General features: G+C 50.2%; 7 protein-coding genes, 1 long non-coding RNA gene, 1 other non-coding gene and 1 pseudogene across 9 annotated transcripts; 4 read left to right on the plus strand and 6 right to left on the minus strand.

The window, feature by feature from the left end:
* Positions 1–108: 108 nt before the first annotated feature.
* Positions 109–4,917, minus strand: LOC9661625 (RRP12-like protein). The gene is made up of 19 exons (XM_024664583.1): positions 4,410–4,917; positions 3,834–4,353; positions 3,551–3,772; positions 3,399–3,490; positions 3,145–3,354; positions 2,912–3,091; positions 2,659–2,859; positions 2,488–2,603; positions 2,342–2,435; positions 2,226–2,282; positions 2,045–2,179; positions 1,923–1,991; positions 1,770–1,871; positions 1,540–1,719; positions 1,355–1,483; positions 1,205–1,306; positions 1,073–1,158; positions 907–1,023; positions 109–851 (listed from the first exon to the last, which is right to left on the minus strand). The coding sequence occupies exons 1-19, from the start codon at positions 4,878–4,880 to the stop codon at positions 209–211; spliced, it is 3,726 nt and encodes a 1,241-aa protein (XP_024520351.1). The 5' UTR covers positions 4,881–4,917; the 3' UTR covers positions 109–208.
* A 2,176-nt stretch (positions 4,918–7,093) lies between these two features.
* LOC112342575 lies at positions 7,094–7,990 on the minus strand. The gene is made up of 3 exons (XR_002991008.1): positions 7,877–7,990; positions 7,568–7,825; positions 7,094–7,517 (listed from the first exon to the last, which is right to left on the minus strand). It is a non-coding gene; the product is annotated as an uncharacterized LOC112342575 (long non-coding RNA).
* Positions 7,991–8,229: 239 nt separating this feature from the next.
* LOC9661626 lies at positions 8,230–10,330 on the plus strand (annotated as a pseudogene).
* Positions 10,331–14,712: 4,382 nt separating this feature from the next.
* LOC112341366 lies at positions 14,713–15,675 on the minus strand. The gene is made up of 2 exons (XM_024661316.1): positions 15,640–15,675; positions 14,713–15,584 (listed from the first exon to the last, which is right to left on the minus strand). The coding sequence occupies exons 1-2, from the start codon at positions 15,650–15,652 to the stop codon at positions 14,713–14,715; spliced, it is 885 nt and encodes a 294-aa protein (XP_024517084.1). The 5' UTR covers positions 15,653–15,675.
* Positions 15,676–15,875: 200 nt separating this feature from the next.
* LOC9643342 lies at positions 15,876–18,618 on the minus strand. Its single transcript, XM_024661323.1, has 2 exons — positions 16,790–18,618; positions 15,876–16,050 (listed from the first exon to the last, which is right to left on the minus strand). The coding sequence occupies exons 1-2, from the start codon at positions 18,616–18,618 to the stop codon at positions 15,876–15,878; spliced, it is 2,004 nt and encodes a 667-aa protein (XP_024517091.1).
* A 94-nt stretch (positions 18,619–18,712) lies between these two features.
* On the plus strand, positions 18,713–18,784 carry TRNAT-UGU. The gene has a single exon. It is a non-coding gene; the product is annotated as a tRNA-Thr (tRNA).
* A 110-nt stretch (positions 18,785–18,894) lies between these two features.
* On the plus strand, positions 18,895–19,887 carry LOC9643343. Its single transcript, XM_002962685.2, has 2 exons — positions 18,895–19,004; positions 19,336–19,887. The coding sequence occupies exons 1-2, from the start codon at positions 18,933–18,935 to the stop codon at positions 19,585–19,587; spliced, it is 324 nt and encodes a 107-aa protein (XP_002962731.1). The 5' UTR covers positions 18,895–18,932; the 3' UTR covers positions 19,588–19,887.
* Positions 19,888–20,091: 204 nt separating this feature from the next.
* On the minus strand, positions 20,092–22,305 carry LOC112341660 (pentatricopeptide repeat-containing protein At4g02750-like). The gene has a single exon (XM_024662204.1). It carries the CDS (start codon positions 22,204–22,206, stop codon positions 20,212–20,214), a length of 1,995 nt encoding a protein of 664 aa, XP_024517972.1. The 5' UTR covers positions 22,207–22,305; the 3' UTR covers positions 20,092–20,211.
* Positions 22,306–22,430: 125 nt separating this feature from the next.
* Positions 22,431–23,249, plus strand: LOC9661628 (putative ripening-related protein 1). Its single transcript, XM_024661333.1, has 2 exons — positions 22,431–22,645; positions 22,730–23,249. The coding sequence occupies exons 1-2, from the start codon at positions 22,431–22,433 to the stop codon at positions 23,247–23,249; spliced, it is 735 nt and encodes a 244-aa protein (XP_024517101.1).
* A 39-nt stretch (positions 23,250–23,288) lies between these two features.
* LOC9661629 lies at positions 23,289–25,329 on the minus strand. Its single transcript, XM_002963087.2, has 4 exons — positions 24,975–25,329; positions 24,581–24,817; positions 24,192–24,407; positions 23,289–24,129 (listed from the first exon to the last, which is right to left on the minus strand). Exons 1-4 carry the CDS (start codon positions 24,975–24,977, stop codon positions 23,623–23,625), a joined length of 963 nt encoding a protein of 320 aa, XP_002963133.2. The 5' UTR covers positions 24,978–25,329; the 3' UTR covers positions 23,289–23,622.
* Positions 25,330–26,635: the final 1,306 nt, after the last annotated feature.

Here is a 26,635-nt window from a genome sequence, read left to right on the forward strand (position 1 = left end):
AGCAATGTTTAAGAGTTTTCCTCTCTTTTAAATTTTTGTTAAACCTTAGTAACAAAAAAAGATTGTCATCTTTGCATGGTTTCACATTTTAGTTTTGTTTGGAGATCGTTTAGCTTTCTTCATTCCTCTACTTAAGCTTAGTAGTTAAAAATAACAAATTACTAGCAAAATTACTGAGCTGTACAGGGAGACTCTCGGCATATCCTTTTCATCGTTTGCTCCTTGCGGACTTGCTGTTAGCTCCACTCTTGTGAGCTTTGTTGTGCTGCTTCTTCCGCTTCTTCTGGATTCCCCCCAGTGCCTTGTTCACGCTCAGGCCCTCGAGCTTCTTGGTCACCTTGAAAACGCTCTCCATTCCCTTGCGAGCCGCGGCCTTCTTCTCCCCGCGCCGGTTAAGCAATTTAGCGTCCAGGGGCCAGTACGCGTACGGCTCTAGCTTCCCGTCCCTCTTCACGTCCCCTCCAGCGCCTTTCTTGTTCACGTACTCGTCGCCCTTGTACGACCAGCCAGTGCTCCTCTTCTTTTGGTTCTCGGCGGCCACTTTGCCCCGTTTCTTAGCACCTTTTTTGCTCCTGCCAAACTCTTCTTCTTCTCCTTCCTCTTCCTCGTCTCTCGGCCGCTTGGAGGCGCGTCCTTGCTGCTGCTGCTGCTGCGGCTGCCTTTCTTCCACTATTAAACGGCCATCTGGATCAAAATCCATGTCTTCGTCGCTCTCTGCCTGGCTCTTCTTTGGCTTTCCTAGAGTTGACAGTGCCGCCCTCGTCTTTGAAACGTCAAGAAGATCCAGAGGCTCGTCCCTTCCTCGCTCGTCTTCCGGGAGCCTCCTCTTTTGCTTTGGCAGCTTCTTTGACCTGCTTTACCAGTAGTAACGCTTGCAAATGAGGGAATATGAGAGGTGAAGCTTACCTGGCAGTAGTAGCCTTGGACCTTGTGAAAGCCGTCGCACCTTCGCTCTCGTCGTCGCCATCGTTGTCCTCGTCCGAGTCAGAGAAGATGTCCGTGTGCTTCCACTTACTGCGCCTGCTAAAAACGAGTGTGACAAGTGAAAATGATATACCATCATTCTACTTACGTTGTGGTTGCACGAGTGAAGTGCGATCTCTTGTCATCCTCGCCATCAATAATTGATCTCTTTTTCTTCTCTTCGTGGTCCTTCCTCTGCAGATTCATCCGATTTAGCTAGACAAGAAACTGAATCAAGTACCTTTCGAATGTTGACGAGGTGCTTGGCATGCTCTTTGGGCATAACAGCAGAAACGGCCTCAAATCCACATTTTTTTAACAACTTCTCCAGTATCCCGCGGACCTGTTCCATTCGGTAAGCATAAAGAGCGTGCACCAATAAAAGAACGACCTTTGCTTTAAATCTGTTCTTCGGATCTTCAGACCAAACCATCATAGCCTCCACCATTTCACTCAAACGGGGCATAAGCTCCTCTTTAGACATCATAGCAACGATTACTTTTAAAAGGCCAAGAACGGACTGCAAAATAGAAACCACCAGTTGTTCTTTTCAACAAAAGCAAAATTAAAACTAACCTTGATTACTTCTCGACTCTTGTAGTTGCGAAGTAAATAAAATGCACTCGGAAGATATCGGTGTATCTCGCCTTTCAGCTCCGCTGGGAACTCGTACACCATCCTTGAAATTGCACTGAGAGCCGCACTTATGACATGCGGCTCTCCAGCTGAGCCTGTTACTGCGGAACATCCCACCAACTGGGCCCAGAAACATCAAATATATGGAGTTAAAAACAAGCTGTCAATACCTTTCTAAAAAATTGGACAAGTTTCTCGTCAGAAACTTGCAACAGGCCATTCCCAATTCCAATTAAAAGCTCATAAGCTCCGTCTCTTGTTTTCTTGTTATTCTGTAAGAGAAAAGGCCAATTTGCTGCTTTAGATTGACGCTGATTAAATACCTCCTTCAGCGCAAGAACAGACTCTTTGAGAAGGAATGCTATGTAGTCGTTCGTATTCTCGTCCCCCTGCTGAAATGGCAAAAAAATTATCAACGACGAAAACTAATTGAAGATGCATCTACCTGCACGAGATGTAGAATCAACAACTGCAAGCAAGCAACCCTGTATTGTTTTGCAGAGGACTGGCATGCAGATGTAGCTTCCACGATAACTTCAAATATTTCTTGCTCTTTTGAAGAGAGAAAATCAGTATGTTCCTGTAAGTTCGAAACATAAATCTGAGCACTTGAAAACAAAATTTACCTTCAAAATACCAGCAAGAACTTTGTATCCTTTTTTCTGAACACCAGAGTCTGGATCCTAAAGGGAGATAATTAGATAATGAAGAAATAAAGGTTTTGCGTGCCCAAAACTCCCACCTGCAATGCAGGCTTTGCAACTGCGAAAAGCGCGCTCAAGCCTTTATGATCCAAACCACCAACTAGTGACAAAGCAAGATCCATAAACATGCACCTGTCCAAAATTTTAGACCATAGATGATTTCAGTAGTTATGTAACGAATTACCTTCTCTCTTTCGCATTTGTATCTTTGGTGGCTTCCAAAAGCTTCTCCATGACCGTTCGGAAAAACTTCTGAACAGTAGCTTTGCTTGATATAGACGCAAAAGCACCAATAGCAGCCTAGCAATTCACTTGTTAAAAAAAAAAAGAGAAAATAGATAATGCATCCTAGTACCTGTAACTCTCCCCGTTTTTCTGGTGGTGACTCGCAAAATATATTGAAAAGAAGTGGAAGAAACTTATCCGAAAACGCAGAAATGGCTGACAAGTTTGCCGAGGCAATGTCCTTGGAATAACATGCTTTTTCCTTTGCATCCAAATCCACGTCCATGCCGTCATTAGCGTCGCAGATAGATTTGTTTTGCTTTATCAATGTCTGAGGATAAAAACGACGTCAAGCGTAGTGCACAGGAAGTAAGAAGCTTCACCTGGATGCTGGAAGAGATTACTCCTCTAAGGTCCGGATACTTTCTCATTGACTCCCCAAGAAGCTTTGCAATCACCTGGAAGCTGTCTTTGGTGTCCACAGGATAATTGCAAAAGGATGGAAGAAGAGCCCAAAGAGCTTGTGCGCATGCTTCTGCATTTTTTGCGGGCGCCCCAGAAAGCTGCAAAGAACGCTGTTTAGTACGATTCTAAAAGAAAACATATATATATCAACCTCATGTGCTTTTACTGCAAGATTTTCTGCCAAAGGACCGATGGTAGTCGCGAAGTATTTGAGCCTTGCTCCAACAAGATGTTGCTTCAAGATAGGTATCAACCAGATGCGGGCTTTGTCTAGCTGCGTGGCATCCATGTCCAATGGCAAGAGCTCCAAAAAACGTTCTGGTCCCATAGCCACAACGGCTGCTCCAAAACTATTGTGTAGCTGTAAAAGAGTATCAAACGTGAAATCTAGCGTGTAAAACTTGCCTGCTTTCGACAAGGCAAGTCCTCGTCTCTAAGTTTTTGTAGTTCGGCGAGAACTTTAACAATTCCTTTCATGAATCGAAAGGAGGCCTCACCTGGAAAAAGAAGGAATAAAATGGAATGAGCTACAGCTTTAAAAAGCGAGAGAAAGTTACCCATTTTCTGGAAAAGTGCCGAGACAACGAGCAAAGCTTTATCCCAGGCGCCGGAATATTCATAGCTCAATGACCTTTCAACGGACGAACAGATACTTTCAATAGCAACTGGATCGGTTTCTAGCTGTCTCAGCATTGCGCCATCTATGAAGCGATCTGCTAAGCCTCGGAGACACTCCGCTGCACCAAACACAACCTCTTCCTGTTCCGAAGCAAAGAGATCTGGAATACAGTAAAGGAAACTTTCGGCTCCAAGAGAAAAAAGAAAGAAAAGGAACTATACCTGTGATGGCATCGAATGGCGCCGGAAGCTGGCCGGCGCAGAGTTTAGGATCGATGGCGTACAAGTTAGACAGCCCCTGCTCTATCACATGAACTGCCGTCATGACCTCGTCCACATCCCTGTTATCAGCCGTGACGAGGGAGAGAACAGCACGAATAACGCCCACCAATGCCGCCGATGAAACGCCCGTCCTGGATCTTCTTCCCAGAGAAAGAAGAACATTGAGTACGTTCCTGGTGACGAGTGACTGCTTCAAAGTGATGAGAAGTGTGACGCTGGGAAGCACTCTCGCGATGGTCTTGGGCGACATGGCTGGCAGAAGAAGCCGCATGGCCCCGATCATGTGTAAGAGCTTCAGAGCACCAGCGGCAGCGTCCTCGTTGCTCTTGCCTTTGGCCAGGAAAGGTGACGCGCATTCTTCGAACGACGAGGCAACTAAGTCGCTAGCTTTGTCGAGAGCCGCCGAGCCATGGAAGCTAGACAAGACTTGCGCAGCGCACAAGTAAGCGCGCCTTCGCACCTAGAGAAGCCTGCGATCAAGCTCCGGAGAAAGAAAAGAAAACGAAGCGAGCGTACCTTTGGTCTCATATCCACGCAAAACTTGAGAAGCAACTGGAACGATCCAGCCAGAGCCGGCCAGCTCGATCGATCGGCGGCGCAAAGGATGCACTCGATGCACGACAGCGCGGGCTTGGCAGTGGCAGCCGGAAGTTTTGCGTCCCCCAGCACCTTGTCCAAAACAACCAGAGCCTTTCCACTCGTGGATCGCAGCACGGAGGCGGGAAGCTTGGGAAGGAGCGTGGCCAGGAATGTGAGGAAAGCCGTGGTATCGGCTCCATCCACGGCGCCTGCATTGCATTGCTGCTCCAGCGGCGCCATGGTCGCGGCGAAATACGCCGTGGGAATCAGCGGCAGGCCCTGCTCTTTCAGCACCTCCATCACCGCGCTTACCACCGCCAGTAGCTGCTTGTGCTCGGGCGCCGGAGAATTGTGGAAGCGATTGAGCAGCGCGCGCCCCACATCCTCCTCCTCCTCCTCCATCGCCATCGCTAGGGCTCCTCAGAGGTGAGAAATTTAGGGCTTTGACAAAAACCCCACCATAATTAGGGCTAGGGTTTTGTGGTTCTATGTGGTCAGGTAAAGGTTGATGTTTTACGGAAATGATCTTACATTCTTCTACTTCACCAGCGGCAAGGGGCCAGTTAAGGCGCCATCGCTCATCTTCATGGCAGCCAGGTAAGTATTTTAAAGGTTGAGAGAGGTGATGATAGATTTCTCTTGTGGAGCAGTGGTGGCTTGCCGATTTTTCTTGAGGAGCTTCTGTATGGGCCTTCGATCATCATCCACACCGCGGCCAGGTAAGAAAGTTGATGGAAATGATTTCAGGTTTTCTTTTTCCTTTGGAACAGTTGGTCATGGATCATCATCATGCGATACTCGGCCGGCACCGCAACTTGTTTTGCGGTACAACAGAGCCAACACTTCACTCCTTCTCTTTGGTGACTGTTGGTACAATGGCGGTGGCCATGGTTGGTCGATGAGAGAATTCGGGGCCTTGCTTGAATCTGGACACTCCCAGACGGAGTGTACTAATCGGAATCGCAAGCACTGCGATGGTACTTACTGGAGCTGCCCCTATAGCAGGCGCGACATAGATTATGATCCAGACATGGCTCCCTCCGTAAGAGAGCTCGAGCAATGCCAGATTAGAAGCATTGAGACTACCGGCGTCCTCTCGACTTTGGAGCTCGGGCTTAGATACAACAAGTGGGATGGCGGGGCATGCATTTGGGACACAAGCGTGGAAACAGATCGTGCGAGAATAATCGAGGAACACTTGGAGATTAAGTACGAGAGAGCTGCAACAGGATGCGTGCTTGTATCCGTTCCTACGTTAGCTCTCAAGTACAAGGCGCTTAAGTGGATACTCAAGACCGACGTCACTAGCTTCCCCCTCGAATTACTTCCTGACGAGTTTATATCAAATTCGAGCACGAAGGTTCAGGAGAAGGCGATGCTCGAGCTGGCGGAGGCCGTTTTACAGGGGATAAAGAGGTATGTTATTGAAGGGATTGGCATTATGAGGAAAGCTGGTTTGTTTTTTTCCAGGTGTGTTATTGTGGATCTCCGAGGGATTGGAACAATGAGAAAAGTTGGTTTGTTTTTTCCTGGTGCGACGGTGGATAAGATGCTCGAGTATATCGGCAAAGAGCCTGTCCCAGTTGGGGAATTCCTCAAAGAAGACGACTGGAAGGAGCTCGGTGTTGAGAATGTTGGCAGAGAGGAAGTAGTCTGCTTCACCATCGATTTGGAGTGGACTGTGGAGCTGTTACTGGAATTCAAAGTTGACAAATCAATCGTAAGTACCCTCTAGAATCGTTGTATCTAAACTTCTTGCGTTTGGGCAGGGGGTAGGAACAGGCCTCTTCCCTCCCCGTTCGGAGCCATCAACTGAGCAACCGAGTTCGCCATGGCAATTACTTCTGGAAACCATCTAGTGACAGAGGTAAAAATGTGATAATGGGCTCGTTGTTGGAGGACGTACATAACACATCACCATAGAGTTCTATGTATCATTCTTCATTCTTAGTGACACAGTTTGACGCATTATGGAAAACGATTTTGCTGTAATTTAGATGCGGACTTCCCGAATGAGGATTTCTCCACGCCGCCAAAGAGAACGTACAAGGCCCCTGGCAGCTGTGTTCTTCCGGATGGCTCTTGCAAGTGGAACTCGATCTACGAGCATCTGGCTTAAAACCAAAACTAATCTATTGTCTATTCAAACCTTTATGGAGGTAAAACTCTTCAATATATGCTCCTAGCAAACCAAATTGGACAAAAAACTGGCTGAGTGCCAATGTGTGCTAGCACTCGTGATCCTTAGTCACCTCGTACTTCTATTCAAAGAAGAAACACGAGTCGTCGATCAAGCTCCACTTCCTGGAGCCCGGTCTTGTAAGTCGGCTCATCTCGTACACTTGTTCGTGCCGTCTGAAAGCTTAAACTCGGGCATCGGTCCCTTGTGGATCCTGTTTCGAGCAGCAGCTCCTCCTCCTCTGGATGAAGCTCCTGGTTGCTGGAGATTGCGACGACGGGGGAGGAGAAGAGGAAGACGCGTAAGGATTTGCTGGCGATGGCGATGGCGATGGGGATGGAGAAGGATTTGGTGGCGTTTGAGAGCTTGATGGTGCAGCTGATGGAGCGCCAAAGCCACAAGAACTCGCTCTCCTCCTTAAATACTGAGATCATCTGTGGTTTAATATTTTCATAAAGGTGGGAGCGGGAGCACTGCTGCAACTAGCCCGCAGGCGGCAGCCCCTGGAGCGGCTCCAAGTTTTGACTCAGGTATAAAGTCTTGGAGTATGGTTTGGTTTCTAATGTTGTTGACGCTGGTAATCGCAGCAGAGAGTTCTGGATCTAATGCGGGACCGTCAGTTTCCGCAAGTGGCTCTGGTGTTGAAACGGCAGCTTCAGTAGGATCTAGTAGTTCGTCAGCTGGCGAGCCGATGCTGGTAGTATCATCGTCAACTTCGCCAGCTTTAACCGGATCATCACTATCAACACCAGCTTCTGGAGAATCCACACTAGCGTCGTTGTTGGCTGGATCGTTTACTCCAATGCCATCGTCCGCTTCGACTGGATCAAGCACGCCAGGCCAAACTTCGAGCTCGTCCGCTCAGACTGGATCAAGCTCAGCACTACCTGGCACTGGAACTGGATATGGCGATTACCTTGTCTCTTTCGCATATGTATGTTTCGTGGCTTTCAAAAGTTTCTCCATGACCGTTCGGAATTGTTACTACTAGAAAGACAAAGAAGATGCATCCTAGTACCTGTAACTCTCCCCGTTTTTCTGGTGGTGAATCACAAAAAATATTGAAAAGAAGAGGAAGAAACTTATCCGAAAACGCAGAAATGGCTGACAAGTTTGCCCGATGCAATGTCCTTGGAATAACATGCTTTTTCCTTTTGTTTTGCTTTTCCAATATCTAAGGATAAAAACTCGTCAAGCGTAGTTCACAGGAAGTAAGAAGCTTCACCTGGATGCTGGAAGAGATCACTCCTCTAAGATCTTCCTCAAGAAGCTTTGCAATCACCTTGTCCACAGGATAATTGCAAAAGGATGGAAGAAGAGCCCAAAGATCAAGCTCCGGAGAAAGAAAAGAAAACGAGGCGAGCGTACCTTTGGTCTCATATCCACGCAAAACTTGAGAAGCAGCTCGATCGATCGGCGGCGCAAAGGATACACTCGATGCGTGGCAGAAAACAACAACCAGAGCCTTTTCACTCGTGGATCGCAGCACGGAGGCGGGAAGCTTGGGAAGGAACGCGGCCAGGAATGTGAGGAAAGCCGTCTGAAATTTAGGGTTTATACAACAACCGGGATTTTAGGGTTCTTGAGGATGGAGGAGGAGGCGATGGAGGCGATGGAGGTGAGCTTCAATGTGGGGCGCTGCAGCGCGCCGGACGTTCCCGTGGCGCACGGTGGCGCCGCGGCGGCGGAGTCGGCGCTGGCGGTGGTGGATCCTCTCCAGAAGCGAGTGACCTTCAACCCTAGGTACGAGCAGATGTGGGCGCCCATGGAGGGGCCGATCCACCCCTATAACAAGGACGGCCTCTCGCGGGGGATGAAGAACCACGCGCTGGGCGTGGTGGAGGACTCGTCCATCTCTCCTTTCACCTTCGACGAGCAGTACCACACATTCCAGGCGTTTGGCTATGCCGCGGATACCTCGGCTCCAAATGGTGCCAATTTGATCGGCGACCCGGACAAGATCAAGGACAATGCCGGGCTCACAGTCTTCAACATCCCACAGCACGAGCTCAAGAAGAGGAAGGCCGAGGGGCGGCTGGAGAGGGTCCAGGAGCTCGAGGGTGGCCTGGATCCTTCCTCGGACGAGTGGCTGGCCAAATCCATCACGAGCCCCTGGGCCGGTACGCGCAAGGGGATCCAGGTGGAGATGACCGACGAGCAAAAGATGTATGCCGAGGAGCACGCCAAGAAGAAGCTCGCCAGGGAGGCCCGAGAGGCCGGTATCAAGCCCGAGGTGCCGGACTCCACCGAGTTCCATGGCGACGAGCACGTCGACTACCAGGGGCGCTCTTGGGTCGTTCCTCCGGCGGATGTCAAGGCCGCAAACGATCGATGCTTCTTCCCCAAGCGCTGCATCCATACGTGGGTCGGGCACAAGGGGAATGTGATGACGATCCAGTTCTTTCCAAAGTATGGCCACCTCCTGCTCTCCGGGAGCAGCGACCACCAGGTGAAGATCTGGGACGTGCACAACCACAGGAAGTGCGTGAGGACGTACAAGGGGCACAGCGCCACTGTTCGTCACGTTTCCTTCAGCAACGACGGGCTCAAGTTCCTGAGCGTGAGCTACGACACCAAGATCAAACTTTGGGACACGGAGACGGGCAAGGTGATCTCGTCCTTCACCACCGGGAAGACGCCTTACGTCGCCAAGCTGCACCCGGACGATGACAAGCAGAACGTGTTGATGGTGGCGATGAAGGACAAGAAGGTTGTGCAGTGGGACGTGGACAGCGGCAAGATCACGCAGGAGTATGACCAGCACCTGGACGCCGTGAACACCATCACGTTTGTGGACAACAACCGGAGGTTCATCACGTCCAGCGACGACAGGTCCCTCCGCGTGTGGGAGTTTGGGATCCCGGTGGTGATCAAGTACATCAGCGAGCCGCATATGCACTCGATGCCCAGCATCGCGGTTCATCCAAACGGCAAGTTCTTCGCGGCGCAGAGCATGGACAACCAGATCCTCGTCTACGACACCAAGGAGCGCTTCCGGCTCAACAAGAAGAGGTTCCACGGCCACGTAACCGGGCTGGGCTGCCAGGTGAACTTCTCCCCCGACGGCAAGTATGTCATCTCGGGGGATGGATCGGGGCGGTGCTGGTTCTGGGACTGGAAGACCACCAAAGTTCTCCACAAGCTGCACTGTTTCAAGCGGGTTTGCCTGGGCTGCGAGTGGCATCCACTGGAGCAGAGTAAAGTCGCCACCTGCGGCTGGGAGGATGGTAGGAACGCTGGGAAGGACGGAGTTGGCATCATCAAGTACTGGGACTGAGCAACGTGTAGTTATAATTTATAGCTCTCTCAAGGGTAACCGTGAAAGACGTGGAAGCCGAGCTCTCAGTTCCTCCGTGTTGGGCTCCGATCTAGGCAAAGTATGAAGTTCTTACTTCGTGTAAACGGCTTACACGGTCTTCGGTCTTCGGTCTTCGGTCTTCGGTCTGCGGTCTCAAACTCTGACCGTTGAAAAGACAATCTCGACCGATTCCTTGAGGCGGTGCCACTGGACTGCGCGGCCGCTTACCTTCCATTTTGATGTCCAGGCAGAGAGATCCTCCAAGTCACTATTGGGCTAGATGAGACTTTTGGAGTGAAATTCAACCTGCCCGAGGGTTTCCATGAGCCATTGTTTAGTTCACTCTATAGTGCAAGAGTTGTATTCATATTTCCTTGATAATTCAGGTTGTGGCCAAGGAAAGACGTTTATTTTTTAGTTCTTTCCCAGTGAGAAAGTGCTGATTTGGGTCTTTTGTTGTACAAAATCGAGAATTAGGCTCATGTCACATTTGTTTTGGATTCTAACCTCAAGCAGGCATGAGTTTTAGGGAAGAACAAATTGGAAAGCCTTGATCAATAAGATCATGTTAGGGCGTGGCCACTTAAAGAGTATGAAAGTGAAAGAGAGTCCGATTCCTAGAATATTCTTTATCTTATTGCGAGAATCTTCCAAAGTTTAATGAGATTAATGTGGGAATATCTCAAGGGTCCAAGAAAAGGTTAACTTTTTTTAAAACTGTTTTTCCCACACCAAGTTTAAACTGGGTAACCGAGGGTTTATACGGCACTACCTGGTAGAACTTTCGGCCGGCGATGGCGGACTCCGGTGGCAATGGGGACGGCGGCGATGGGAGTTTGACGGTGCGAATCTTGCGGTTCGATCAACCTTGTGACCGGCGCCGATACCCCAACACTATCTCGGCGGAGGAGCTGAGCAAGGAGCATGGCGACGGCACTCTTGCGCCCTCACGCGACGTGTATGTTTGTGGTATGTAAACTCAAACGAGGGGAGGGAGCCGGCCAGGGCGTTGGCGCTGAGATCGAGGATCTGGATCTTGTTGGCGAAGAGATTGTTGGCGGCGTCGTCTGCCTATCTTGTGTCTCATGCCTCTCTCACGCAGCACTTCCTGCAAGCCAGCGCGACGCTCTTGAGAAACTGGCCCGGGGTATGCCCCCGTTTGATCCGTCACTGCCAATATCTCGAGAGAACCTCTTCGCATGGCTCATCACCAACGTCGTCCCTTGGGACGATCCTCTTAAACGCCTTGCAGTCGATCTGGCTGGATTATTGTTGATAGCCGATCGGGAATGGATGGAAGGGCTGCTCACAGCGATTCAAAACACCGGGGACTCGTCGAGGCCTCTCTCGGCCGTGCTTGAGTATGCATCTCCAACCACAGTACGTCCAAAAGTTGACTATCCACTGAGTGTCAAGGAGGTGCTACAGGTGGCCTGGGATCGCCCTTACCAGGATCCTTGCAAAGTGTTGGACTACGTTGCAGAGGTTATCAATGGCTTGTTTGACGAGTGGCACAACGATATGGGGCAGCTTGCGGCATGGACGATGGTGCTGCAGAGCTCTGGGTGGGGAAAGTCAAGGACCATGCGAGAGCTGGCTACCAAGGGCTTTTACGTAGTGTACGTCTCCTTTCTCAAGGTCGGGTCTACAGGCATCCCGGATCGAAGTGCTGTGGCGCAGCAGCTGATTGATAGCAAAATGAGCAACGATCCACGCGCCGTGGCAGCATGGGTTCTTGCCATTTTAACTCAGATCAAAGAGAAATCTCCAGAGGAGTGGATGAAGGAGCAGTCGGAGCCACATTTTGGCCAAGCCGTGGCTAAAAGGTTCTTAGCCACTATCTTCTCTCCTATCTTCTCTTTTTGCTTGCTGACTTTGTGCTGCTGGTGCTCGTTCCTCCAGCTACCTTAAACTCAGTGGGGAGGTGCTGGAGGAGGTGCGCGAGTCCAAGCCCGGTCCAGGACAGGACTGGGATGGTGTGAAGCTAACTCACTGGATCCGGACGACGGCCAACCAGATTTTCGTACCCGATAAGAAGATCATTGTCTGCATGGACGAGGCCTCTTCATGGTTTGGACAGGTGGCCGGTTCATTCCTGGCCTGCAGGAGGTTTTTTTCGTGCATTCCGCGCAACTTAAAGGTGTTCGGACTGGTAGCAGATACTGCCGGAAAGCTCGGCCTCGTCATCCCTCCGCAAATGCAAGATCGCAGCTCCCGGGCAAGAGCTCCTTCGACCAGGTTCTTTGAGCCGATCTGGGTGGTGGGGAGCTTGTGGTGGGACTTCGAGCAGGCAAAGAAGCTAATGTCCTTGCAGCTGAAGACAAAGGATCCGACCACCCCCTTGGCAGAGCTGACGAAGGAGTTGTTCAGGTGGGGGCGGCCCCTGTGGCGTGCTACTCTCGACAATGGCGCAGATGGGATGGAGGTTGTGACGTTCGCCATGCAGAAGCTTCTGGGGATGCCCATGGAGAGACTGAAGCCGGGCGGTGAGGAATCACTGACAAACGCAATGGGCATTGCCGTTCTCGGGGTGGCGGCTGGCCTCGAGGTGGTAGCCTGGTCCGAACTAGCCAAGGACATGGTGGCGGGCAACATGCGGACGGTGAGCCACGTAAGTGGCGACCGTGACTGCGTCTTCACCGCGGACGCGTTCGAGCCTATATTGGGGGAGGCAGCCGCGCGCATACTGGACAACAAAGATCAGTTGAATGCGGTGCTGGAGGTGGCGCAGCGGGTTTTCAAGCAAGCGTACGTTGTGGAGGGGCCTCGAGGGGAAATAGTTGGGCGGATTGTGCTGCTTCTGGCAGTACATGCCTGTTGCAAGCACGTCGTCGAAGCCAATAAGTTTACTCACCCTGTCAAGCTCCGGGACTTTGTGACCAAGCTGTGTGGGAAACCGCTGGAAGTAAAAGGGCTCGTCTGCTTCAACCGCTTCATTCTCCTCAACAGAAAGCAGATCACCAAGGAGGACTTGCTCTTATGCTTTCTGGGCAGTGTGGCGATCATACCGCAACGGAACCAGGAAGCTTACGATACACTGCTTCCAGTGCTGATGCCAGGGCCGGATGGGACGTATGAGCTTCGCCATGACAGAATGCAAGCCGTGCCGGTTCAGATTCGAAACAGAGACACCTACTCTGTGAACACTCAGAAGCTTGCCAAGGCTGCATTGGAGTATGCTCTCTTTCTCACTTGCATTTAATCACGACTCTTTTTGTGTTCATTGCAGGTGGGATGACGAAGCTCCGGTTCTAGGAGCAGCCAGCTCCAGCCAGGCCAGCCGCAGCCAAGTTCCACAGGTCCTCCCTGAGGCTGACGTGGATCCGGACGAAGCTCCCCAGCGCCCTGTGCGTAGCTGCACGCAAATCAAACGGCAGAGTCCGCGTGGTGAAGATGGTGATGACGTCGAGGATGAAGATGAAGATAGTGACGACAAACTCAAGGATCCAACATATAGAGATATAGACGATGACAGTGATGAGAATGAAAGTGATCAGGAGGAGCCATCTCGGAAGAAGAGGCGAGTTGTCACGGATGGTGAGACGTTGGGGAGTCCTATTGCCATCTACATGCACTTGAGAGGACGCAAAAAGTCTTCGGTTGAAATTTCAGAAGATGGTAGAGTGTTAATTCTACACCAACTGGCATATTTGTTTCTTGGGGTAAGTGGGTAGAAGAGTGTTTTAATGAGCTCATTTTATAATTTTTTGCAGGAAAAGATTCTTAATGCTCTTATGCAATTGTGCACAGCATATTTTAAAATGGAAGATCATTTAGTGGGGAAACGAGGTGACATAGTGAGACACAACTTGTTCAATTACTTTAAATTGCCCAAGCCAAAGGTAAAGAAGCCTTAGCGCAATTTGAGAGTTGTTGATTCCCAAGTTAATCACTGAAATTGTCTTTGCTGACCAAACATTGTTTTCTACAATACCTTTCTGTTTTATGTTTGTCTTGTGTTTTAACACAGGCTGCTGTGGACCAAGTCCTCGTGACCAGCAAGCCGAAGACTTGTCTCGAGAAGGTTGAAAGTGTGTCCACTCGGAACCAAAGGCTCGTCCTCAATCTGATTTTCCGAATCAAAGTCCACCAGCTCTGTCTTGTCGTTCCCTGCTAAGCATCCCAAAGCTGTGGGAGAATGCAGCAAAAAGAACAAGAATTCTTGCTGCTGCAAGATATTGCCAATAGGGACAGGCACCGTTCCCTTACTTGTTCAAACTCTCGTACCATCTGAGAATTTTTTTGTCATGTCAAAGCAAAGCCTAGTAAACACCTTGGATGAGAAGCAGCAGCCGGGGATTGGCGATGGCACCACATTCTCTCTGGAGTTCTTCGTCTTGACTTTCGTAAAGCTCATGATCTTGTGCCAGAGATTTGTCCCTTGATCCCCATCTTAGTTTCCAGCCTCCTCGGTGTGAAAGTTCTCGTGTTTTGCTCCATATTTTGGTGTACATTCTAAGATGATGTTTAAAGTGGACCTCAATACAAACTCTTGCAGGGGATTTAGAATGCATCACGCGGCACCTCAGAAGAAACGCATTCATCCAAATACCTATATGATGATGGTTCAGGAAGCCTACGAAGAGAGGCAGCAATACTTACGGCTGATTTTTCGAAGTCGTTCGCGAACAGTAGCACTATTTCCATGGTCCAGACCAAGTCGTTTATGAAGCATGCCACTGTGTTTATGTTGATGTCACCAACCCCAAGCGCCTCCCAGTCATCTTTGTTAGAGACGTTAGAGACGGTGATCGCTGTGATTACTAAGGAGCAAGCCCCGGGCCTGGCTGGGGAATTCCTCGCAGCTTATCCACAGTAGCACCAGGTAGAAACAACCCCACCTTTTTCATGATCCCAATGCCCCGGAGATCCACTACAACACATCTCCTGATCCCCTGCAGCACCGCCTCACCCAACTCAAGTATGGCATCTTTTTCCTTCAGCCTCGTATTGGAGCTGGCCGCATTCGTCACAAACTCGTGTGGCAAAATCTCCAGCGGGAAGTTGTTGCAAAAATCGCGCTCAAGGTTCCATTGCAATGCCTTGTACTTGAGTGCCTTTGAAGGAACCGAGAGTAGCACACAATTTGTAGGGACCCTGTTATGCCAGATGTCCAAACATTCCTCAGATAATCTTGCGCAATTTATCTCCTTGTTACGCCACGCGTGCATAAACTCCTTATATTCCTTGGATAATTTTGCACGATCTATCTCTCGATCTTCATCGCTGATCACCACCGAGTCCGTCTTGTATCTGATACCAAGCTCGAAAGTAGAAAGGCAGCCGGTGGCCTCGATGCTCTCAATCTGGCAAGGCATGAGCTCAGTCACGGACGGTGGCATGTCCGGGTCGTAGTCTAAGTCAGGGCGGCTATACGGGCAGCTCCAGTAGGAGCTATTGCAATGCTTGCGCTGGTGAATGGTGCATTTGGTACCTCGGTGAGCCAACGCAAGCAGGGCCCCAAATTCTTTCATCAACCAACCATGGCTGCCGATGCTGTAATAGGAACTGTCAAAAAGAATGAGGGATGTGTTGATCTTGTCATAGTGCAAGACAAGTCGCGGTGCAGGTTGAGTAGTTGTTAATGATCCATGGCCACTGCACAAGCTCCTCTGGAAAAGCTGACGAGCCGCAGCTGTTCTAGAAAATGCGATCATTTTGGATAGCCTCTCAACCGTAAAGCTTCTTACCTGACCGCCACATCTCCTCCCCTGGCTAGGGTTTATAGCAGATCCCTACAGGATATTTCCTGAAGTTGCTATTTTGGTGCTCAATAGCTAAACAGTAGCAACAGCAGCCGAAGAATGAAATATATTCAAGATGTAGCTCATTAAGATGATTGCAAATTCAAAAGTGCAGCCTCTCCGTACAAACATGGCTGGATGACCGTTATCAATTTTGAAAATTGTTAATCATGTCTTGCTCTCTAGCCTTGCAAATTAACAGCCCAAAGCTTTGCCACTGCTGTCAACACATCCTTTTGGAGGAGGACAAGCCAGTTTCTCAGCTCATAGAGCTCACTCTCCCAATCCCTTGCCTTGTACATGGACATATCTTTGGTCAACTCCTCGTGAAAAAGTGGACCTGGAATCTCATGATATCTGGAATGCTCATCAAAGGCGAGCGGAATAGTATACCTCACTCTGAGAAGTCTCTTATTGTGAGAATAAACGCGCAAGTCCGGCGACACATATCGGCTTTAACTTTGCTCGAGCTCTCGAGACTCCAATGCCCAAAACGTTAACGTCTTTCTCTCTGAAAATTTTCCTCAAGAAGAAGCACTTGAGCGTCGAGTATCTCCACTGATGTCCACACTCTTGTCAAACGCTTTCACGGACATAATCTCCCTTGCCAATGATCTCCAGGCGCCAATCAACGTTCAATCTACATTTTTCTGACTTTTCATGCTCCTTTCCCATACAACATCTCTTAAAGCAGAGTGCGCGAGACTGCTCAATAGATGAGACCCAACGCTGGGCCGGCATTGACCCCTACAACCAAGCATACTCCCTACTTATGTGTATATATTCCCTTGACCCAAGGATATATATAGAAGATGTAATTAGGATAGACTAAAAGTCTTGAGGTGTCAGCAAACATTCTACAGCTGACGGCTGATGGAATCTTTACCATTGACTAAAATTGACGTGATTTGACTTTTATTGAGATGGATGGATATTCTTGGATTTACCTTTTTTTGGTGGCCTGAGAGTTTCATCTCCTGGAAAGAAACTCTTTTGTGGAACTGGATATTTGCCACAGTTGTTGACCCATCCTTGTGGAGGAGGACAAGTCGGTTCCACAGCTCTTCTTAACTCATAAAGCTCACTTTGGGTATACCTTAGGACGTGGTACCCTCGTTTCTCACTGGATTCAATAGATTTCTTGAGCAATCTCACCAATTGCCACTTCCAGCCGCTGTCAAATTCCAGCCCAAAAATCCTGAAGTAAACGTCCCAATCCCTTGCCTTGTACACATCTTTCATCAATCGCATCAGCTTCTTGGTCATGGCTTCGGATGGAAACCCATATCTCTGGTCAAACTCCTCCGTTGACCTTGTCATGTTGAAAAAGTTGACCTGGAACAGGATCAGTTTCATGGATGTCTTGCAAGCTTGGAATGTTTGCCTGATTCGCAGCTCAGAGGGATAGTTCTCCGGCTCAATGTACGCCAGATGTGGGAAGTCTTTCAGGCACCATAGCACCCTTCTGGTAAGGGATTCGCCCAGAAACATCTTGGAGACCTGTGGCTTTTCTTTGTCTTTGGGTTGCCATTCAACATCCTTAGTAACTAGCAAGTAAGTGAGGAACTCCCCAAGGTCTGGGACTGCATTCTTTCCTCGGAGTTCTATGTTGTCGATGAAATCTTGAACTTTCTGTTGTATAAGGTTTGCCAACTCTTGGTCGTCCCTCACCAGCTTAGAAAACAAGTGATAGAGAAGGCAATATCCTTCCAGGGCAAACTCTGATGCCTTCATAAGCTGGTGGCTGGATCCACTACTCTTCAAGAAAGATGCCTTGTGCCGATCACAAGACTGCACAAGCCTGAGCACCATCAAGTTCATCATCACTGGAAGAGTTTCGAGCACGACTTGAGGGCTCCATGTTTTGACATGCACCAGGTTCATAAGCGAGCTCTGCATTAAACCCTTAGCACGCTTGAAGTGCTCATCATCTAAGGCGAGCGGAAGGAAATACTGGAAGCTCACTCCGAGAAGGCTCTTGTTGTGAGAATAAACGCTGAAAGACTCATGAGAGAGCACGTCCAGCGACACAACTGTCGGCTTTAACTTGTTCAAGCTGTCGAGGTTGACTCCAATGCCCAAGACGACGTCTTTCTCTCTGAAAGTTTTCCGCAAGAAGAAGCACTTGAGCCGCCTTTCAAGAAGTCGAGTGTATATCTCCACACTCTTGTCAAACGCTTTTACGGACATAATCTCCCGGTCATCGAGCTTGTCAATGATCTCCATGCGGCAATCAACGTTCAACCTCTCACACATCATATCTACGACATTTTTTAACGCTGGCTTTCCATGCTGCTTTCGTTTTGGCCGCGCCAAAGCCTCCAACGGCAAAACATCCTCGTCACCATCAACATCTAACCCCAAAACCCCAAACAAATTTGTGTCCTCCTTCTTTTCTATCTCCTTGCACTTGATAACTGCCGTATCCACTGCCGAGAAACTCACATTGAATCCACACTTTGGACACCGGTAACGTTCTACAAGCGGTTTCAAGCCTCGGGGACCTAAATACATCTTCGAGTAAGACTGTAGATTCACGTTGCCGCCACCATCTGACTGCTCAATATTGTCGCTTGAGAAGAGGCTCAAGAGCTGAAGAAAGACATAGCCAAGCAAGTAGCCTGGAGTATAACCCCCGAAAAACTGGTGATTAAGAATATCGCAGCAGATCCAAGACCCAATGACGTTTGGGTGAGGCACCGGTGTCTGGATGGTTACCTTTGGGGGATCCGTTGGATACTTTGCCGGTATCTTGACATCCAGGTGGAGCTTCAAGCCCTGATAAGGGCCGCAAAGAGGTGACAAAACCAAGCACATCCGCTGCATGTCTTGCTCATCCACAACAACGTCAATGCCCTTCAATGGCTCCTTGGCCAGATCCTTGAGATCACGGTGTAGCCGAACTTTCCATGGCGGCGTTGCCATGGTTAGGGCTTAAGAAGGTTTAGGGTATGGGGTTTATGATATCCAAAGGTTTGATATGAATATAAACATTAAGATGAAATCATCCCTATGCCTTGCCTTTGTAGCTCAGTGGTAGAGCGCCAGTCTTGTAAACTGGAGGTCCAGAGTTCGATCCTCTGCGGAGGCAATTTTTATCGCATTTTTAGACTTTCCCGCCAATCCACGTGTCAAGCAAAGAGCATTCTTAAATTTTTTATCCTTGGCCCTTATAAAAGAAGAGCGCAGTGGATCAGAAAATTAGGGTTCTTGGGCGGCATTGTTTTGGATTTCCAGAGATGATGCGTCGGGCGATCAATCGGGGCAACAGCGCCGCTGTGCCGGCCACTGTAGCGGCATCGGCAACATTTGTGAGTAATCCAATCCCTCCTGTCGGGCTTCCTCTCTCCCTCGATCTAGTGCTTCTCTGCTAGCAAATTGGGGGGATTTTGCCTGGAATCGCTGCATGCCGGGGCTGGATTTGTTTGCCCGGAGAAATCAGACTGTCCGTTTTGCCCCCTCTATATGCAGATGTGCTCCAGATTTCGCTATGGCGCATTGTGGTTGAGTGACCTTGGATGGGTACGACCCCCTTGCATTGCATGGCCTCCCACCAAAGCGTGTTTGCCTGGTCAATTCTCCTAGATCTCTCTTGTTCTTCCTTTCTTGCCTCTCTAAACCCGATCTTCTTCTTTTTCTTAGATGAGGTTCTTCAAGCCGTGCGCCGCGTCTAGCGCCCAGCAAGCGGCGGGCAGCACTCCAAGCTCCTCGGACAAGGAGCCATCGTCGAGAGAGGGCTTCGTGCACACCCCATCGCTGGAGAAGGAGATGAAGACCAAGGACATCTTCAATGCCGCCAAGCGCAAGGAAGCGGAGGCCGCCGCCGCCGCCGCCGCCGAGAAGAGCAAGGAACGAGCCGGCGCTGCGGCCTATGGTACTGCGCAGCACAAGTAGGAGGATTGGGCGTCGCTCTGGCGCACAGTCCCACAGGTTTGGAGTGATTTCCTTCGCTCGTTTGATATCGACGAAAACAGGTAGAACTCTAGTACTGCTCTCTTTCTTTCTAGGTGGTGGTGGTGGAATCATTTAGGTGGTGAAGCTCGGCTCAGCTCACCGCAAGGATTGTCTCTCTCGATCGATCTCTGCGAGCTAGAGAGGCACAAGAAAAGAGAAAAACTTAAAAAGAGTGGATTTGTATATGTATAGCTCCTGTTTTTGGGACTTGGGATCAATCAATCAGTAGACTTTGGTGGATGATGAACTTTTCTTTCTACAGTCGTATCGTACTACATCAAGATCGAATCTATCTCTATTATTTGATCGAGCTATGAAAGTTTCGGTATCTATCACTCACGGATCACGCACTACAGTGGCTTTTGCTCGCTCTCTCTCCAGCGTTGTCAATCAGTGTGTCTGGAATGGAGGCATCAATAATGTCGTGTCGTGTGGATGTAGACATGCGCAGATTTACATGATTGATTGACTGGCTCTTGCGATTAGAAAAAATCAAGGACGAGAATGATTTTTTTTTTGCTTTTGTTTCACAAGCTCGAGGCTCTTCTCTCTCATTCAGTCTATTTACATGTTGGCCAGAAGAACAAGAAGACCAGCGTGCTCGCTCTCCACGGCAATGCTCGCCACCTTTCTCGCGCGCTCCGCATCGTTATGGACTTTGCAAGCGCTGAGGAGCGACACCCACGCAACCACGCATGGCTCGAATGGCATCGTTTTCACCACCTCCTCCGCCTCGTCCACCAGCCCGGCTCGTCCCAGCAGATCGATCACGCACAGGAAGTGATCCGCAGTTGGAGTCGCGAAGTAGTCCCCCGCGATGGAGACGAAGAGCAGCAGTCCTGTTTGGAAGATCCCACCGTGGCTGCAAGCTGCGAGAACGACGATGAAAGTCACTGCGTCGGGATGGAAGCCTTCGTGATCCATCTTCGCGAACAGCTCCAGCGCCTGGAGCTCGTTCCCGGCGCCCGCGTACGCCGCAAGCATTGCGTTCCACGACACGACGTTCTTGTTAGCCATGGCGTCGAAGAGGACCCGAGCTTCTCCCAGGCTCCCGCAAGACCCATACATGTTGATGAGCGAGTTCCACACCACGGGGTCTCTCGCCACATCGCTGCTGCTCGACACCTCCTCGTGCAAATGCCGGCCCTCTCGCAGCGACGAGGAGCTCGCGCACGCGTCGATCACGCACGCGAAAGTTATCTCGTCGGGACGAGCGCCTTCCAGATCCATCCTGAGGAACAGCCTCACCGCCTCTTTCTCTTGCTGTTCTTGCTGCGAGTAGCCAGTGATGACCGTGTTCCACGACACAGTGTTCCTGGAAGGCATTCTCTCGAACAGAGCTCGGGCTTCCTCCATGTCTCCGGCCTGGGCATACGCGGTTACCACAGCGTTCCACGAAGCGGTACTCTTTACCGGCATTCGATCGAACAGAACTCTTGCTTCTGTCAGGTTCCCGTTTTGAGCGTAGCCGGCGATCATCGCGTTCCACGACACGACGTTCCTGTGAGGCATACTATCGAAAAATTCCCTCGCCTTGCTCAGCTGTCCGTCTTGGGCATAGGCCGTGACCATTGCAGTCCAAGATACTACATCTCGCTGTTGCATCTGGTTGAAGAGATCCATTGCCTCTTTCAGCTGGCCTGCGCTCGCGTACGCGACCACCATCGTCGTCCAGGTCGCGGAATCCTTTTTCGCCATGCTATCAAACAGTGCTCTCGCTTCTCTCAAGTTTCGATGTTGGGCATATGCTGCAACCATTGCATTCCACGACACGATGTTTCTATCGGGCATTATCTCGAAATGTAGTCTCGCATTATCAATCTCACCAGCTTGTATGTATGCTTTCAGCATCGCTGTCCACGAAACAACGTTCTTCCGCGGCATACTTGCAAACACGGCCTTTGTCTCACCAAGATCACCCCTCGAGGCATATGCGGAGAGAATGGTAGTCCACGAAACTACGTCTGGCGTGGGCATGCTCTTGAACATTACGTGAGCTTGATCCATATCCCCGGCTTCACAGTAAGCGGCGAGCATTGTGTTCCAAGTCACAAGGTTCGGGCATGGCATCGCCTCAAACAATGTCCGAGCATCCTCCAGATGCCCGTTCTTGGCATATGCTGCGATCATGGCATTCCAAGAGACAGCAGTGGGTCTTGGCATAGCGTCGAAGACCACTTTGGCGTCGCTAGCTTGGCCATTCCGCGCGTACGCAGTGATCATTGCATTCCAGGACACGGCGTTCTTCTCGGGCATGGAATCAAAGAGCCGCCGCGCTTCGCCCAAATGCCCGTTGTGGGCATATGCGGCAATGAGGATGTTCCAAGAGAAGAGATTCGGCGCCGCGATGGAATCAAAGGCCCGGCGAGCCTCCTCCACGCTGCCGCATTTGCCGTACATGCCCACCACCAGATTGGAGACGTAGCGGTCCGAGAAGTGGCCGGTGTCGACAATGTGAGCGTGGATCCGGCGGCCCTCGGCGAGATCTCTGGCCTCGCCGCATCGCTTGAGCCGCGACGCATACACATCCTGCTGCTCCACCGAGATCGCGGTGGACATCCACCATAAGCCAGCCCTAGATCCAATCCGACGGCGCCCATTTGTGCGCCAGCAAAGCTATGAATTCTATTGCCAATTGGTATGATCGCGAATCGCGACGCTGCGAAGAACAGGCCAAAGTCGACCGGAATCGCCAAAGTTCTTGGGTAAAACTGCAAAACAAAGCCACAAAACTACAAGCAAGAGGCCAGTATATATCGCCACCTCCGCGGCATCTCTGAATCATGTCGATGGCACGGAGGAGGCAGCTCCTTCTCGTCGTGCTATTCTCAGTCTTCCTCTTGCAGCTCTTGCATTTGGCCGAATCCAATCACAAGCACGGCCACGGTCGAAGAGGATGTGGGAAGACATGCAAATCCACGGCCAGCTGCAAGAAGGGGCTCGTGTGCTTACAAGGTGAATGCAAGGATGATCCAGACAAGGAGACCACCATCTGCAACAAGAACAAGAACAAGAAGAAGAAGCAGCCCAAGAATCCATCAGATCCTCCTTCTTCTCCCCCGGAGATCGAAGCCCCGCCGCCGCCACTCGAGCCAGCTCCTGGCCAAGGGCAGTGCCGAGCCTCGGGATTCCTCCATGCTCCAAAGAGCTCCAAGGGATGCAAGGATTGCTGCCAGGTCGGGAAATCCTACCCGCAGTTCAAGTGCTCGCCTCCGGTGACAAAGTTCACGAAGGCGATTCTCACCGTGAACGATTTCCAGCCGGGAGGGGACGGCGGCGGCGCCTCCGAGTGTGATTCCAAGTTCCACTCCAACAACGACTTGGTGGTGGCGCTCTCCACCGGATGGTTTGCCAAAGGGAAGCGTTGTGGGCGATTTGTGATCATCCATGCGCCCAGCGGCAAGAGCGTCCGGGCGAGAGTGGTGGACGAGTGTGACTCTCTTCGTGGCTGCGACGCCGAGCATGGATTCTATCCGCCATGCCAGCCCAATCTGGTGGATGCATCGCCCTCAGTTTGGCGCGCGCTGGGGGTCTCGAAAAATAGCGATAAGTTTGGCTGGATGGACATTACTTGGTCGGATGCGCAGGGCGCCTCGGATTAAAATTCTGTCCTTCGTGAACAATAGAATAATACAACTCAATTATAATATAATTGATTTTATTAATATTTACTAGTCTTTAGAGCAATGCAATGGCCACCATTTTTTTATAGCAGCAGCACAAGCTGATCGTCTAAAGAGTTTTCTAAGAAATCTAACCAATATCTGCTTGTGGAGCTTTGATCTTCCCACGCCCCAATTTTATTCTCACACTTCTGTGTGATTTTTACGACTTTACCTCACTTTTTTTGCTTGGTGTTGGCTGCTTGTAGTTGTCTCTTTTAAAGCATGGAGAGATCCTTCCCTTCTTCCTGGAAACCTTAGCTTTCTTCTTACCTTTTCTTTGTTACCAGCCTAGGACTTGGTAACTGCGTTTTTACCCTCTAGCTTCACCCAAAGTCAAACCACTGCCCAAGTGTGACCTGTGTGGAGTCCCTTTCCTCGCTCGTTGCCTGCCAGGGAAAATCCCCTCCGTCCACGTCACCACCTGAGGCGGTGTGGACGGGCAGATCCCCACCAGGCCCAACCGCTGTTGGGACATTTCTCCATCTCCATGCTCTTCTTCCTCGAACTCCTTTTCCTCCATAACGTTTTCCGTTTTCTCTCCTCGATCGGCCGCCTCCTCTACTGGCAGATCAGCTGGAGCGCTGGGCGCATTGTTTGGCGTAGCGATCTTCTCCTGATCGCCGGGCGTGGGCGTGGCTAGTAGTTCCTGGTGCTGCTGGGATTGGATTTGCTGCGTGTCCAGCTTGAGCTTCTTCCTGGATCTAGATCTCTTGTGAGACACGCCGTCTTCCGGGTAGACCCGGTGGTTTCCATTGCCGACTTGGGGCTTTGGCTGGACCGTGAAAGTGAGATCGTTGTGCTTGCTGATGCCTTGGAGCTGCACAGTGAGATCGAAGAAGAAGAAGAGTTTTGGAAAGAATTTGGTGTTGGGCTGCCTACCTTGCATCCCAGCGAGCAGTAGCGGAAGCTCTCGTTGAGGCTCCTCTCGCAAATCTCGCAAGTCTTGGTGACGCCCTTGGCGAGCTTGGTCTGGGGCCTGCCGTTGAGGAACACCACCCGGGCGCTGTTGATGATGTAGGATTGAATGCCGCTCAAGTCGAGCACCTTTTGGATCTCTGACACGCGAATCACGTCGTGGTAGGACGATCGACGAATCTGTACATAGAAAGAAACCCACTGTCAGGCATTATATACAAGGCTTCCCTTGAACTCTCTCGATCAATGTCCACCATATCCATATCGGGCAATTGCCCATCTCGGGTAGCCGATCACTTTCGTCTCGGACACCCGAACAACCAAAGAAGTTTCTTTTCATCGCTTTTGCGTACCTGCACGACGTGGTGATTCTTGTGGCAGAATGTACAGCCAAAACAGAGTGGCTCGTCCATGCAATCCAGGCAGTAGAGGTTGCATTCGATTCGAGCGGCGCTGGTCGACGCGGCGGTCTCGCCAGCGGCCGGGGACGAGCTGGAGGAGCTGTGATTGTTGCAGGGCTCGAAGAACTTGGCGGAGATGAGGGGCTTGAGCCAAGGGGGGCAAATTGGATAGCTCTTGTGCTGGGCCACCTGGAAATTGGGCAAGAAATTCGATCAATTCCCTCCAGGCATTGGCTCCACAGAGTTGAAATTCATAGAATTCATCGCAATCAGGATGCATGGTCACACTCCAAGCACAAACCAACTGCAATTGGACCGATCAATCATGCAAAGAAGAAGAATTTACCATTCTCTTCCTCTCCAGGCTCTGTAGTGTCGAATTCCAGGTTCCAAGTGCTCTGCTGGTAAGAATTGCTCGAGCCCGCAAGAGGGCTGGGCCGAGATACAATGCCGTCACTACTCACCAATTGTCACAGCCCAGATGCATTGCGCAATGGAGCATCGCCGTGCGAATCAAGAGCACGAAATGCAAGTCTTGCGGTGCAAGAAATTCCTTGCGATTTGTTTACAGCGAAAGCGGCCCGGGAACGAAGCAATCACACTTATCAGTAGCTCGCACTCCAATTCATTCACACAGCCCTCGGCATGGAATGGGAAATTCGGGGCGACAAGCCATGGAAATCGGTCTGGGCGAGAGGAAGAGAAAAGGTTTGATGAAGCAAAGGTGTTTAAAAAGAGCTCCAGAGACGGTCGCGGCATCTCCGAAAAACCAACGGCCCAGATGCGTCCGGATCCAACGGCGGGAGATGTGCCTAGATTTTACAGTATGACATGGGGGGCGTGCTGACGTGGGCCAGTCACGCGTGCGCATTATGGACTCAAATAATTGGCGGAGCGATTTAATATCTCATGGTTTTACCCATGGCTATGAATTTAATCAAAGATATATCTGTGGTTTAGTGGCCCCGCAAAGGTTGTAGTCTTGCTCTTGTTGTGCACATTACATGGAGAATTTGGGGGGAATTTTTTCTGGATAGGTGTAACTTTGGTTTGGTCGTGCTCGTAGCTAGGCCGGTTGGATTCGTGAAAGAGGACTTTATTTTAATTTTTTTCTAGACGTATATACCACCTTATCATCAACAAAGTTGGGTTAATTAGATGCAATGAAATTAAGCTTTACCAAGATTTTTTAGCTACGAGGAAGAAAAGCTTGGCTTTCACTACCCTCTAAGTGACTGGTGCGATGTTGAATTTCTTGTAGCGAATAAGATCTGCCTAAGAAGATTCCCAGCTGATTTGGTTTGCGACTTGTTTAAACTTTAGTTAATCCGGGGTCCCCTCCCCCCACCACCAGTGTATAATCTTTTCTTTGACGATCTATGTGCTCCATGATTGCTCCTGGGATCCAAGAACAAAACCAAAGAGGAGCGAGCATTTCCTCTTCCTTGACTGGATCCTCAAACAAAAGTTGCCACTGCTGCCTGTGTTGTGCTTCACGTTTCTTTGCCTGCTCACCAGTTTAAAGCATTGTATCTGTGTGCGTTCTTGGTGAAAAAAACTGACCGGACGGATACGATTCCAACTTGGCCCAGCGCAGCAATATAAAATCAAAGAATATTTCAGACCTGCAACGTCACCCAAAGCGAAAATCAAAAGCTTGGGTTAGTTGATTCCCAAAGAAGAAGTAGCCATCCCTTTCAAGTGGACTAACTCACTCCGCCACTAACTCTCATACTTTGCGCTGAGCTGAGCCGAGCCGGGCTCTCGAGAGGGAGAGCTTTTGTGTGGTAGCATATCCACCAACTAGAGGCATAAACAAGATGGGCGGAATCAAAAGCTTTGTCATACGGAAAGGCAGCCGTACCTCTGAAAGGAGCGATGAGCGAGCAAAGCACGCTTAGTGTACACTTGTCTCTCGCTCCTCTCGTCGAGCGAGCACTCGCGAGCTGACTGATTGATTGAGGCCCCGAGATGGAAATGAGCTGCTGCGTGATCTCGTTGATCTCG

The sequence above is a fragment of the Selaginella moellendorffii genome, unplaced genomic scaffold (genome assembly GCF_000143415.4).
Source record: "Selaginella moellendorffii unplaced genomic scaffold, v1.0 SELMOscaffold_2, whole genome shotgun sequence".
NCBI lineage: Eukaryota > Viridiplantae > Streptophyta > Lycopodiopsida > Selaginellales > Selaginellaceae > Selaginella > Selaginella moellendorffii.